This window comes from Varanus komodoensis, unplaced genomic scaffold (assembly GCF_004798865.1).
Source record: "Varanus komodoensis strain SLA01 unplaced genomic scaffold, ASM479886v1 scaffold33, whole genome shotgun sequence".
NCBI classification, from domain to species: Eukaryota; Metazoa; Chordata; class Lepidosauria; order Squamata; family Varanidae; genus Varanus; species Varanus komodoensis.
In genome coordinates this window covers 3,167,073-3,181,419 of record NW_025335817.1, presented here as the reverse complement: position 1 = coordinate 3,181,419, position 14,347 = coordinate 3,167,073, and the positions used below count along the sequence as shown (strand labels likewise).

General features: G+C 55.5%; 1 protein-coding gene across 8 annotated transcripts in view; it reads left to right on the top strand.

Annotated features, from left to right (window-relative positions):
* The first annotated feature begins 2,848 nt into the window (after positions 1-2,848).
* DAPK2 (death associated protein kinase 2) overlaps positions 2,849-14,347 on the top strand; it is a 38,787-nt gene continuing 27,288 nt past the window's right edge. Inside the window, exons 1-3 of one of the 8 annotated variants that reach the window (XM_044438658.1) lie at positions 5,751-6,087; positions 10,925-11,012; positions 12,436-12,534. In XM_044438658.1, the coding sequence (XP_044294593.1) occupies positions 12,458-12,534 (77 nt within the window). In that variant the 5' untranslated portion in view covers positions 5,751-6,087; positions 10,925-11,012; positions 12,436-12,457. Of the gene's footprint in view, positions 2,902-5,750; positions 6,088-6,113; positions 8,577-10,809; positions 11,013-12,435; positions 12,535-14,347 lie in introns of those variants that run through there. The other 7 variants (XM_044438656.1, XM_044438659.1, XM_044438657.1 and 4 more) reach the window with 7 other exon arrangements.

Below are 14,347 nucleotides of genomic sequence, written 5' to 3'. Positions count from 1 at the left end.
ACGTTGAGGGAGCAGGAGCTAGGAATCCCCTCCCTCCGGCACTGACTCTGCACAAAGACGTCCATCTGGGGGCTGGCTGCTGTCCTCAGCGCACGGTGCGTGCAGGGAGGTCGTGGCGGGCAGGCCGTTGCCAGAGGGCAAAAGGCACACCTGAGCTGGGGAACGGCTGCGGGTGAACCAGGGAAAGCCCATCCTGTGCCGGAGCAGCTTGTCCCGTGAGCGGAGGGTGGTGGCACGTCTGTCCGTAGACTTGTGGCAAGGGGCCACTGGCCGGAGGCGCTCGTTGAGGGCAGGCCTCGCAGCTGCCGCAGGGAGTGACGTTTCCGCTTCCTTTTCCAGCGATGTGGGATGGGCAGAGGTGCCTTCCTACGGGCCACGTGGGCCGCGATTCTGGCCTGTAAGCTTGCCAGCGGTGCTGCATCTTTGTGAGTGGTTAAGGCAATTGGGTCCCCTGCACAGAATGGAGAAGGAGCTCCATAAACAGGCCAGGAGGACCTGCTTGCCTTCTCCAACAGCGCCTGCCCCGTTTGTTTGTTTGTTTTCAATCGGCCCAATAACGAGCATTCTGCAAGCAGAGGAAGGTGTTTTAGCAACAGGCTTTCACTATTTGCATTTTTAAAAGGCTAAATCTCGTATCTTTTGTAAAAAAGCTCCTGCTCTCATCCCCTGGCAAGGAGCCAGTGCCTGCAGTTCCTGGTCAGGGATGGGTTACTTCAAGAGGCTGGCTTTCCATGCAAGATTGTAGCTGTGTGATAAACAGGAAGCAGGAGGTGCTGCACCCTTTCTTATGCTTCCTTGGAAGTTCATTCTGGCAAAATCGGTGACACCTGACTCAAAGCAAATACACTTCCAGACAGGAGTATTAAAGCAATAGATGGCTCTTTCTCGTTTGGACGTCTGCAACATGGGATAGTCCCCAATTAAATATCTCTGAAGGTGAAGCCATGGCATAGGATGTAGGACCTCTGGCCCGAGGCTAATTCTGGACCACCCAGGGTCCCGAAATGGCTCCAGAAGGCCACGCCCTTCCCCAGGCCCTGTCCCTTCTGCCCCCAGCCCTACCCACTGGGGTTGCACCCCACAAGCTTCTCTGGGGTGGAATTTCGGCCCTCAGAGTGAAAAAGATGCAAGACTCCTGCCATGCCGCTTTACCAAGAGGGGAACTGTAAGGGCAGCTTGCACATCACTGGGAGTTTATTTTAACTCTGCGCGGCTTCCTGATCTGTCCAATTCTGGACTTGTCTCTGCCCTGGGGGAGGTGCGCCACTACTGGCCATGTATGTCCTGCCAAAGGAGGTTGCTCTGGATAAGCAACTAGCCTGCTTTGCCCTCTATCACATATTAAGGATGTTGTTGTTAGTCACGAAGTCGTGTCCGACCCCTCGCGACCCCATGGACAACATTCCTCCAGGCCTTCCTGTCCTCCACCGTCCCCCGGAGTCCACCCAAGCTCACACCCACTGCTCCACTGGCCCCATCCAGCCACCTCATCCTCTGCCGTCCCCTTTTGCCATCTATTGTTCCCAGCATTAGGCTCTTCTCCAGGGAGTCCTTCCTTCTCATTATGTGGCCAAAGTATTTGAGTTTCATCTTCAGTATCTGGCCTTCTAAAGAGCAGTCAGGGTTGATCTCCTCTAGGACTGACCGGTTTGAGCACCTTGCGGTCCAAGGGACTCGCAGGAGTCTCCTCCAGCACCACAATTCAAAGGCCTCAATCCTTTGGCTCTCAGCCTTCTATCTTTTTGTAAATAAGGGTGCTTTTTAAAGAAAATGCATTTAAAACATGCCAGCTATGTTTTTAAATGTTTACTCGCTTGTTTTTAAAATGGCATTGATTTGTAAGAAGTGATGCTTGCTGACCCTGAAGTTGTGCAGGCACCTGAGTGTGCGTACACAGCCTGTTCCTTGCACTTCTAAGTGAAACAAGCAAATTGCATTTAAGTCGAAATAAGTCCCTAAGGTCTCCCATAAAAAAACCTTAAAAGTAAAAAAACCTCAGGAATGCTTGGCCTAACGTGCCAAAAACATTTGCTAATGCTGTTATATGCAACAATTATTGCCCCCATTATGTTGGAAAGGGAAAGGGGTTTTGCAGTGTGGGTGCCCGTCTGAAACAGCAGTTCAGCCTGCCCTTGTTGAGTCTCCCGGCTTTTGTGGGAAAGGCCTCCAGGGTCCGCTACTCGCTTCCTGTGTGTTATCAGGGTGGAATAAAGTTGTGCGGAGCTGCGCCTGGGAAACCATAATAACAAAGCTCCCTGCTGACATTTGGTTTGTCAGGAAATCTGTGGAATGTTCCTCATCACCCGGGTAAGCTTTATACTCCTTTTTCTTACTTTTATATGGAGACGTTCATGGGAACTTAGATTGTGAAAAGGACGTTTCTGGGAAGGCAGTGACTTGTTGGCACGCCTTCCTTCCTTCTTTGATTTCTATCCCACCCTCCTCTTTTAAGGACTCAGCGTGGCTAGCCAACCTCGCAGGGCTGTTGTGAGCATGAAAGGGGGATGCAAACCGCTTCGCCGTTGCCTTGGACCGGCTATATGGTCAGTGCACCATGTCTCGGCCCCTGCTCCCAAGCGCGCTGCTGCCCGAGTCTGGAAACCCCCGCGAAAAGCAGCCCTCCCGCGGCCTCGGCGGAAAGCAGCCCCGTCGGGCCGCCGTCTGCAAGGCGGCACTGCGCGGCGCCCCGGGAGGCGAGGCGCGCTCCCACGCGGGCGCCTTCGAAGCCGCCAGTGCCGCCGCGCGCCGCCAGAGGGCGCTGCCGCCCGCCCCGCCGCCGGCTCCCGCGGCCCCTCCCCGCCGCCGCCTCGGCGCGCCTGGCTCGGCGGAGGGAGGGAGGGAGGCAGGTGGAGGCGAGGTGCTCGTCGTCCGGCGGGGAAGGAGCGCGCCGCGTGTCGCCCGGTGAGTCGCTCGCTCGCTCGCTCGCTCGCTCGGCCGCGCGCCGGCAGGCACCCCCGGGACCGCCGCGGAGAGGCAGGCAGGCAGGCAGGGGCGGCTGCAGCGGCCTCGCGGCGCGGACCCTGCGCGCCCCCGCTGACGCGGGTGAGGAGGCGCACTCGGTCCCGCTCGCCGCCGCCGCCGCCGCACAACGCCCCTGCGCGGTGGACCAGGGGGAGAGGTCGCCCGTGACGGGCTCGAAGCCGGGTCCGCCCGGGCGCCGTGCAGCGCTTTCGCGGCGCACGGGACTTGCCACTTGCGTGCATGAGGAAGCGCGCCCGGTTTATCCTGCATCGTAGGGGAGCACAAGCGGCCCGGAGCCCCCGTTGCTGCGGCTGATGGTGCCTGCTGTGGCGGCGCGTGCTCTTCCCCCCCGCGGGGTCCCAGTTGCTCCCTCGCCCCCCGCCCAGGCCGTGGGCTGCTCCCCGCCAAGCCGCCGCGGGCCAGTTGCTGGGCCGTGCGCGGCGGTGCAGCAGCGGCGATGCCCCCGCCTAGGGGCGCCTTCGAAGCCGCGGACCCGCGCACCGCCCGGGCTGGGGGTCTCACTCGGTCACTTGCCCACCATCCCGGCCCGGCTGGCTGCCTTCCTGCGGATTCTTGTCCGGCGAGGGGAGCCGACCCGTCCACTCCCCGGCAAGCCCCGATTCTAGGAGTGCGCGCGCGCGCAAATGGATTTTGCCACCACGCATTCCTGCGCAACCCCCACCCTAACCCCATCCTCTCAGCTCAGTGGAGACAGCCAGCTCGGTGTTTCTCCAAGCGAGAGCCCTTGTAGCGTGGGACATACTCAAGGGCAGAGTTTCTTGTTCCAGACTCAGGCCAGCTGCTGCTGCTGCTGCACTCTGCTTTCGGTGTCTGGGGAGAACTGTGCCGCTGTGTGTCTGGTAATTCTGCTGGCCACAACCCTCTTTCCGCAGTTTAGTGCTCAGCTGAACGTTTGGAACATGGATGCTCCTGAGATGCTGGAGCAAATGATACGCACCATTTTGTTTTGGCAGTGTTGTGAATGCAGGACGTTAAGTGGCTTTGAAAGTGTTTGCAGAGAATGAAGCAAATTTTTTGAATGTAAGAATAGTGAAAATGTATATCCCTCCCATCTTGTGTGTAACAGTGACTAATCTGCATTTGGAGTGGCGCTTACCCTTTGTGGTTCTTGATAGGAAAAGAGGAGGTCTATCTATAATACAGAGAAGTCTTGGTATTTGTGTCAAAACCCTTTTTTGCAACCCTTTAAGTTGCACAAGGTTTGCTAAAATCACCCTGCAGTTTAGCCGGTTCCTGGGAGGGGATCTCTGGTAAAGCTGTATTCTTACTCAGCATCTAAGTCCCACTGACTTATTTTCTGGTTATGTGTGTTAAGGACTGCACTCATGTAGGCGTTGGCCACAATTCGTGGGATCCCTTTTGGGGCTGCTCCAGGAGTCCTCCTGCGTCCCACGTTTCATGCTCCTCATTCCTGTCCCGTGGATTCCTTTGAAAGATCGAGTGCAGATGGCAAAACACAACGGACTCCCTTTGTGCAAATTGGGGGTGACCCTGGGGTGCTCAGACCAGCTGTAGCTCCATCACGCTTGCCCTCTTCGGGGGGGGGTTAAAGGGGGACAGCTGGGCGGAGTGGTCAGAGGCAGCAGTGGAACTGGGGAGCTAACAGCAAGAAGTCAATGGGGTCTTTGTCAGTGTGACCTTGTAAGAAGAGCATGCTTGTTTATGCAACACTCTGATTACATTATTAGTGTCTCTTGTCTGGGGGTGGAGGAGGAAATAACCAGAAGAATTCCTGACAGCGCGTATATGTCCATGAAATGCATGCCAGAGCTAAATTAATTTTTCAAACTGACCCAGTAGGTCTAGAAGAAGACCGAGTGTTTCCTTTTGAGAAGCCCTTTCAGGGCGCAATCCTAGACAGAAAAGAGGCCTCTGACTCCTCGTGTTCTCCAGACAGGAGCTTTTTCTCTCTGAACAAGCATTCGACTGCGCCCTGGCGCCAGATTCTGATGGCCCAGGACTGGAGCGCAAATTTTGCATGCAGAACCATCACAAGCACCGAAAAAAGCCTCGAGCAGGAGAGCTCCCTGGAAAGAGCTCTTTATGTTTCTGGAAGAGGGACTCACACAAGGCCCTTCTGATGGGGCCACCGGTGGCCCGGCCTGCTCGCCAAGGGAACCCTGTCTGTGTGTGGCCTTTGGCTGCCCGCACACCCCAGGCTAAAGCTGCCAAGAGTCCTGGGCACGGCACATGGCACCCCGTGGCCCAACGTACTCGTACTCTTCTCTGGTGTCTCGGATGAGCCGCTGTTCTTGTGCCGGCTCCGCTCGGAGCGCTGTGCCCAGCCCGGCCGCCTGGCACCGCAACTCCTAACTTCTCTCCGTGCTTCAACACCTCTTTCCTGTCCATCAGGGACTGCCGGCGTGAGGGCATTGCTTCTAGCCAGAATCCCAGGCACACTCCCCGTGGCCTTCCAGATGTGAAGTGAAAACACTTTAATTCATTCGGGCTTTAAATATTGAGTTCTTAATTACCGTGTGCTTTATGCTGGCGGTTTTCATACTGTACGCTGCGGCTTATTGTATTATGGTTTTCTGTCTGTTAAGCCACTGTGCTTTTCAGTAAGAGAGCGGCAGTGTTGGCCTCTTCAGGCATATTAGATGGACAGAGAGAGACACCGAAATGTCACAGTTGCGTATGCACTTCTGCGTGCTGGAACTGGCAAGCTAACTCTCGGGGCAGCAGTTGTGCAGCCGTGACCCAGTTAAGGACAGGCTCCCCGCTGTGCAGGTGGTGCCGATCATTTCGAAAAGAGGTGCAGCCGGGGGCTCTTAGAAGTGGCCAGAATATGGGAAACCGGGACGGGAATGTCTGGCATGCATGATGCCGTCTGAAGATGTCTCGGCAATAAATAGCCCTCTGCTCCGGAGGTCTGTCTCCAGTTTGCTGGGCTGCATGAGTCGGCTCTGACGTGAATCACCGTGTTAGGCGAGAGAACCCCCAGCGACTGCTTTGGGAAAAGCTAACCTCCGGCAGGCGCCTTCCTTGCAACGCAAAAGCGCTCTCTCTCTCTCTCTCTCTCTCTCTCTCAGCATTTGGACAGCTTTGAGGGCTGAAGAGGGCAGCTGAACATCTGTGGAAGTCGGTCCCTGTGATCTGCTACTGGTGGGTGCCACTCATGGGGGGCTGCGTGAGGGACTGGGTTTTCCTGCTCATTTGGCCAAAGAAAGAGGCTTGAACCTGCGTGGAAACAGGACCCGTCAAAGGCGGTGGGTCAGGCCTTGCGTGCAGGGGAGCCCCAACAGCTCCTGCCTGAGGAAGGAGACAGGGAGGAGGCGAGCACAGGGTCCCCCAGGGCCTCTCCTGGGGCCGCAGAGCAGACATGGGCCGCTCCACATGCTGGTGGGTTTGCTGAGACTTGCACAGCCAGTAGGGGAGGGAAGATGGGAGCTGGAGTCCAGCAGCACCTGCCAGCCAGGCGACACAGTGCTGGCCCTGATGGAGCCTGCCCCTCTGGGGGTAATGTGGCTCCCTGGCGTCCCCCGTGAGGCAGTCCTTTTCTGGCCACCCTCGGAGGGTCAAGCGACGCGGGAGTCCTTCGGAAGCCACCCCGTTATGTCAGAAGTGCTTGCTTGGGCATCGCCTCGCTTATCTGGAATGAGCGCAAGCATGTTTCAAGAATTAACTAATGCCACTGTGTCTGGACTTGCCATCTTTCCCTTGAGTGTTTACATGATTACCACAGGATGAGTCTTGGGACGGGGCAGAGCTGACTGAGGAACGAGGAGCCAGCCGGAGCCGCCGTGCCCAAGCCGGTTCCTTGGGGTCCCGTCCACCCACGTGGCATCTCCTCCTTTTTCTGCCCACCTGGCCCCAGAAGGGCACCCTGCCTGCACCCAGAGCCTTGGCAGCACCCCTTGGCCTTCACTGCTCTGCTGGTCTCCGCAGATCCGAGTTCTGGGCATTTGCAAGAACTTTTTCAAAACGTTGTTTCTCTGTTTTGATTACTTTTAGTCCTCGTTTGTTTGCATTTTGTTCATGTTCCCAACTGAAGTGGAACTAGTGTGTAACATTTGTTCCCCACTCTCTGCCGTTTCCCGTTTTTTTAATAGGAAATCTGGCCAGTCTTTTCCAGTCTGTACCTTCCTTGTTTTGTTTCTTGATTCATTTCATTTGTTTGGGCCTTCAAGACAGAGGATGTGCCAAATTTAAAGCCAATAAGATGAAGCTGCTTCCCTGAAAGGCAATTTAAACAGCACATAAGCTTCCTGGGACCTGATCTTGAGGATCGAGCCATGGATAGCTGTGTCCATCATCCCCAGTATGCATGTCCATGAGCCATTTTCTAGCCCTGGTCCTGGGCAAGTGACATAAATTCAGTTTGTCCATGCTTAGCAGCCCAACAACGTTTGTGCAGTCACAGGGGGTCCTCAAACTGCTGGGAAAAGGGCACTGCAAAGCCAGAGGGTTTTCTGGTATATTGGTCATTGTGCTGCTGGTGGGCAGAAACCTTTGAACAGATACCCGGGTTTATTTTAGTCAAAACCTTAATCTAACGTGGGGAGGCGGGGAGAGAGACAGGGATGGCGCCACTTCTTTGTGGGAAAGTTTAATTTTTCAAAGCTTCTGCTTTACTAAAACATTGTTTTGTTTTTAGTCAGTGCAATAATTATTTTACCGTGTGTGGCTTCTGGAATTTTATTTTGTGAGGGGGCATTAACTCACGTTAGAAATCAAATAAGCAAAGGACTCGCATCAGTCATTTACCCCACTGAATTCAAAAGGTATTTGCATCTGAGGAGACCCGTATAGGATCATGTCGCCAAGCTAAGCATCATTCGTCATAAACTGGCATTTGGGATATGGCTCTGCTGTTATGAACTGTGGATCTTAAATGTGTACCCAGCATCGGGCGGCTCAAGGGTCCACATCCCGTTACGTACGCTGCCTTCAGCAATCGCCCTTGAAATAGTTCTGTAAGTCGGCCTAAAACGTTATCATCTCCATCTGCAGATACCGCGCGAAAATTAGCAAAGCGCTTAATCCCATTTTCTACCATGAAAAATCCGCTGAACTGGAAGGGCCTGTAAAAGCGAGAGCACGGGAGCGACTCCAACACCACCCTTTCTCTACCCATTTTAGCGTCTCCTATTCTGGAGATACGGCTGCAGGCGTCATAATTTCCTAGTCATACTGTAAATGGTTCGCCTTCGGCAGCTCGTGGTCCCGTGAAGTGAGCATTCCATTCCGAGGAGACACGAACAGCTGCGTGTGCCGTTTCTTGGAAACGTGACCCTGGTTTTCTTTCTGCGGGGTGACCTCACGGTGACGACGGCCGAGGGAGAGCAGGTGGCAGCCCACGGCTGGGTCCTCACGGCCCATTGCGGTTAGCCTCTCAGGGCGGGTTGTCTTGCCCCCACAGTCCAAGCTGCTTCCCGGGGCAGCTGACTCTGCCGCAACACACGCCCTGAGAACCCCGGCTGGTCCCTGGGGCTGTTCGAGCCACGCCGGATCGCTGCGACAGCTGAACTAGAAGTGCGGTTTTGTGGTGGGCTGTGCGGATCTGTGGTGAGCCGTTTGGCAAGGAGAGCCAAGCCCCTTTCTGCTCTTTACGCTTAGACCTCGCTGGACCGGGGACCGCCTCTCTCCCAGTGGTGAGTGGCACTTCGTCACCGGTTTCCCCTTTTTTGGCCCCAGAAAAGGGTGCTGCTGTTTTGGTTGTTCTCGTTGCTCTTATGGCTGTCCAGGAGATGAAGCCTGGCCTAGCAGTTTCCTAGCGTGCTTCGGCTGTCAGGGGGAGCAGGGAAGTAGAGCAGGCCACATCGGCGGAAACTGTTGACTGGGGAAGATGAAACATCAGCTAATTTGCACGCAACTTCCAGGAGCAGTTGCCCATTGAAAAGTACGGAAAGTGGAGAAAAGTGGGAAAAGGAGGTCCTTCAGAAGTGGAGGGACAATGTCTCCCCCTTGGCAATGCGATCCTGTTGTTGTTAAGTGTTGAGCTTAGACTTCTTGTTGCCTCCCACCTTTTCAGCCCTTCTCCAAGCGTCATGTTGCTCCGTATCAGCTCTTGACTCTTTTGAGTGCCTCCTTGGTGAGCACTCAGCACTTGACTGGCTGCCTGGTTCCTGCCACTTTCCTTGGCTGTGTGAGGGTCTTCATTTTAGTCAAGTTTCTAGTCCCTCGTGACTGTACTGCCCACCAGAAAGCCATGCGTAGGCATATAAGATGAGCTGGGTGAGGCTAGGCTTTCTGAGGTGGGCCGCACTAACATACACCAGAAATCCCACACAGGAGAAGTTGAACCTCCATGCCGGATGAAAAGCCTCGCCCAGCGGCCGCTAAAAGCCGGCCTGAACAGGCAGGCCTTTGAGACGGGAGTTCCCCAGTGAGGCGGCTTCCACATTTCTGCTGCCTCAAACTGGCAGAGTAATCCAGCTCTAGAAAGAAAGTCACACACAGACCTTACTGTGTGGTTTCTGCAAATGCGAGAAGCAGGAGCTTTTTATTGTTCTACTGAAAGGCCTGGAGAGGTGAGTCAGGGGAACAGCCAGCAAGGTTCCCAGGAACCTCGTAACTGCGCCCTTACAAACCTGCAGGAAGTTGGGTAGAGTGAACCCATCAGCTTCGCTGCTGACACTCCTTCAGCAGGTGCCATCTGTGGCTTCAGCCCTGCTGAACATCCAGCCATTCAAAGAGATCCAATGCCTGCTCCCCGTTTCAATGCGCTTTTGGTGAATCGTGGTGGTTGGCCCCGGTTCGGTCCCAGTGTGCTTCCTCTCGTCTTTTCTTCAGGGAGATGGTTCCTATTTGCTTTCTTGAGCTGCTTGTCCATGTAAGAAGTTGAACCAAATTCACCCAAGGAGTAGCCTTGTCTTTGATGTGCCACAGCAAATGGCTCTCTTCTCGGCTCTCTGATCGTATTAAAAAATCGTGCATCATTTTCCATAATCGGCAGTGCTAAACGTGCATTCCGAAATGGAACGCAGAGGCAACAACTTCAGAATATTTGAGACAAATGGAAATGAGTAAAGGCTGTCCCGTGTGGTGGGTGGAAAGGAAAGAGCGCAGCCCGGCAGCTGGCAAGCCGGGTGCGTCTCAGAGGCACCTTGGAAAAGGAGGTCTTCACCTGCACGGCACCAGCAAGCGGGGAGGGCCCAGAAGAGCTCCGGAGGGTGTCTCATGACGGGGGGGTCGAGGGGGGGGGCGATGAGCATCGGCACGTAAGCAGCGTTGGGCAGCAATGTCGTCTCCCGCCTTCATGCAGGGGTGAGCAACTGCCCCGTGGCCCAGGGAGTTGCTCCCATGTTCTCTTACCACTGGCTCTGCTGGCTAGGGCTGATGGGAGTTGTAGGCAGGAACATCTGGAGGCCCAAGATGTCACCCTCCCCTGCGTTAGTGGATGTTTCACAAATCCAGAAGTGGTGGGAAAACACAGGAAGGCTACAAGGGGTAGACGCGACATCTGGACTCTGTGAAATTCTGTGAATGAGGCAGGCAATGCCAGGAGAACGTCCTCCTCCTCCTCATCTGCGCCATTTCCCTTCTTGCGAGCAATGAGAGGAAGGCTTGGGCCTGATCCAGTGATGTCCTCCACCCTGGTCTCAGACTTTTGGTCAGTCCAGCAGGATGTGACCACGCCGGTGTTCACCTCTGCGCTTCCAAAGGCTGCAGTCCTTCGTGTGTTAGGCAGGTGTTGGTCCAGCGGAGAGCGGGGAGCTTACTCCTTAGCCAGAGGGTGCCGGATTGCGCTGTGACTCTGGAGGATGCCCCCACGACTCACTGATGCAGCACTCCGGGTCCTGCATTGTCCCTCGAGTAGGAACAGCTTGTGGCTGTTGGGAATCGATAACGGCTGGGTCAGCAATCCGATGCCCTTATCTGCAGAGCGGTGAAGAAGAGACTTGGCTCGCTGAGAAGCAGGGCTGGCTGCTGAGGCCCCGTGAGCGCATCCAGGGAGCCGAGTCGGCCCAGACCCTCACGTATCCGTGTCTACCTGCAGACAGATATTTGCTGTGCCGTGCTAGGGCAGGAGCAAAGAAGCTGCGAGGAAGCAAGCTGGCTAAGCGAGGTCTGCTGGAGTGAAGCAGGCGAGGGCGCAGGCCTTTGTTTATTAATTAGCACACTGATATCCTGCTGTGCCCCCAGAGCGCTTCAGGTTGTATGAGTGGTCCAGCTCCATCCCTGTCATCCTTGCAGCAGCCTGCAGAGAGACGGCGACCGGCCCGGCCCAGGTGCCTTGCAAGCGCTTGGCCCCGAGTCCTGCACCCTGACCAGCACCCCTTGACTCAATAACCACTTGAAGCAGGGAGGGTTCCTTGCGTGTCCGTGGGTAACCATCACGCGGAGCAAGGACCAGATTGGCCCGAGGTGAGGGCCTTGGGGACCCAGTGGCGGCAGTGAGCAATACCTTGCCGGCGTGACACCTCGTCCCACTCCTTCCCTTGCGCAGGTCCCTGCCCCCTCGGGCTGCAGGGTCACAACTTCAGTTGGTGGCCCTTGGCCCCCACCTTCCGTGGACCCCTAGAGTTGGGCCCACCTCGCCACCCCATTCAGCCCACGCCTCCTGCTCCAAGCATCCTCGACAGCCTCCACTTGAAAACCACCCACAACCTGCTTTATTGCGTATTATTTTATGTCGTTGTATTGTTTTGCTTGTAAGCTGCCCAGGAAGCCTTTGGCTAATGGGGTGGGATAAAAATCAAATAAGCAAACAGGTAAATACACCCGTGCAGGCAGCTGGCTCCACTGTCTGACTGCTCCGGCCCTTGGAGCACTCCTGGTTTTCAGCCAAAGTCTCCCTCTGTCTGCGGAGCCCGTCTCATGTCCCATCATCCTGGAGGATGGAGGGCTGGTTGTGGCCCCCCGCTTCTCTCCCAAGACTGACCATACCTGGAGCCCTCCCTCTTTCCTGGCAGGTAGGACTCTGTTTCCAGTCTCCCGGTCATCTTGGTTGCCCTTTTCCAAAAAGATCCCACTTTTCCTTCAAAGGGGAAGTGTAACTCACTGTTGCCAGGAACATCCTGCGCTCCCCTCATTTTTCCCAGCTTGCGGGTGGGCAGACAGAGCCCTTCGCCCCAGGCGGCTCAGTTTCGAGCCAGGATCGCTCCCCCGAGCCACCTTGGGAGCCCCTGGGTGCCAACTGGGAGCTCTTCCCCGGGTCTGTTGCTTCAGCTTCACAACGAAAGGGCCGGCCTCCCTCCCTGAAGGATTCAGGTGCAGGGATTAAGAGGAAAAGCAGCCACTGGGGAACAGCGACTTATCAATATTGCGCGAGAGCATGTCCAATTTGGACACCTGGAAGTTCCTGGGTGGCTGCTGCCCTGAAGGCATTTTAAGTAAGAGATGTAAATACTGCTCCTCTGCATGTTGCAACATCCTTTTGACTGCTATTTTGGGGACACTGGGGCGAAGCAGTGTGGCAGTATCCCAAGCGATGGTGGGTCGCAGTTCTGGTCCACAGGAAGCACAGAGGCAGAGATGAGTCCTGTCTGTCTCTCTTTCATTTCTCAGGTGAATCAAGCAGCGCCCACCTATGAGGAGTCCCGGCATGGCTGTGTTCAAACAGCAGAAGGTAGAGGACATTTACGAAGTCGGAGAAGAGCTTGGAAGGTAAACCCACTTGTTTCTTTTTCCCCTTGCTTAGATCTGTTCTCTGCAAGTGCCCCGTGGCCATTTCTGAGCTGCTGCGGGAGGTGATAGAATGTTTACAAACATTTCAACTGAGCCTTTCCAGCGTGTGAACAAGTCAGTGGCCTGCCTGTAAAATGCACGACATGAAGAAGCCTCAGCAATGGGCTTGTTTGTTTTCTCTGCTTCAGTTCCTGGGTAAATGCCAGTCTGTATAGTCTGATGGATCACTAGCTCCTTTTGTATTTTAGAAGTAAGAATGAACAAACTTGGTTTTGGCTTGCCGGGCTTCACAGCTGTGCCACCACAGTCAGGCATATTGCTTTGTGGCAGCGTTGGTTTTGCAAAAGTAGCACAAATTCTGGTTGGAGACGCGTTCCCAAGAACATAAAAGTGGATCGTGCAAGTCATCGTGTGTCTGAGCACATCCCACAGAATTGCAGTATGCACAAAGGAAATTGTAATTGCTTCTGTAGCGATGCCACAATTGGGCCTTTGATGTTGTAAAAGCTGCTTCAGGCGGCTGTGTGTGTGTGCACACACGCAATCACACAGAAGACTTCCCAGAGGTCCTGTCTTTTGTGAAGGCGCATCTCAAGATGCTTTTCAGGTCACCAGGGGTGACTGTGACAAGCTGCTGCTTGCTTCTGTCAGACTTGAATTCTGCCGACGAGATTATCTTGGCAGGCCGCAGGGCCCCTTCCCTGTGCATCCGCAACAATTCGGGGTGCGGACAGACGCATGTGGAGGGTGAAGAGGCACAGCCAAGTTCTTCTGCGGAGACGCAATGCTTGCAGGAAGCAACAGGTTTTAGGCAGAGCTGCCACCAGGGATTATCGGGTGGAGCAACTCGCTTCGTCTTGTGGTGCTGCAGGCCGAGCCAAAGCCAAAGCAAAGCACTGCCTCGATTCTGCAGGCCCTCTCTGGAGACGACTTCAGGCCGGCGTGTGCTTGCTGCCCGCACAGCAGTGGCCCGTGTCCTGCCTGGCGAGCGTTCAGCCTCTTTGCGGATGCATACACTGCCGCTGTCCTCCCTCTCCCCCCCTCCTTCCCTCTCCCCCCCTTATTTTTGCTCCTCTGTCTGACGAAGCACTGGAGAAACTGGCCAGAGCAGCCATTTTTGCTTTGTCAGCTCAGGAAAGCATTTCTGAGGCTCAGTGGGATAATGTGAGAAGGCGGCGTCCGGGGAGCTCGGGCTTCCAGCTGCTGGTGGCTGCAGGTGTGAGTGGGCGTACGGCTGGCATTAGCTGTGATGCTGGCAGATGGCTCTGGATGGCCCAGTCCAGGCTGGGCAGGCAGCCCCACCGAGGCAGGCTCTGGGGTGGTCCTGGCCACCCGCCTGCCCACCCACCCACCTGGCCTCTGCCCCTCTCCCTACGGGGCCTTTTCCTCTCTGGAAGCCCTGGGCTTGTGAGGGGAGGATGCTTGGGCCAACGGGCCCCTTTCCGTGGGCTGGGTTCTGCACATGGCTGCCAGCACTCCCCCCCCCGGCCCCCTCCGTTGTGCTCTCTCTTGTGAAGCACTGCGAAGGGTGAGCCAGAGGTCGCTGTTCGCCTCCCAACATGCACATCCAAACTTTGCTCCAGAGGCAAGACTTCCTGAGCACCCCCACGCGTCTTCAGGAGCATGTTTGCCGTTATGCTTCTATTTGGGAAGCGTTCACAATTCCTCCGAGTGTCAGATTCCCCGTTTTATAAGGTGCAGAACAAAAAACGGGCATGCCAGGAGTTCCCCAAACAGCACCAGCAAATACGAACGTCTGCCTGGACGTTTGAAATGAAGTGCCGGCTGTCAG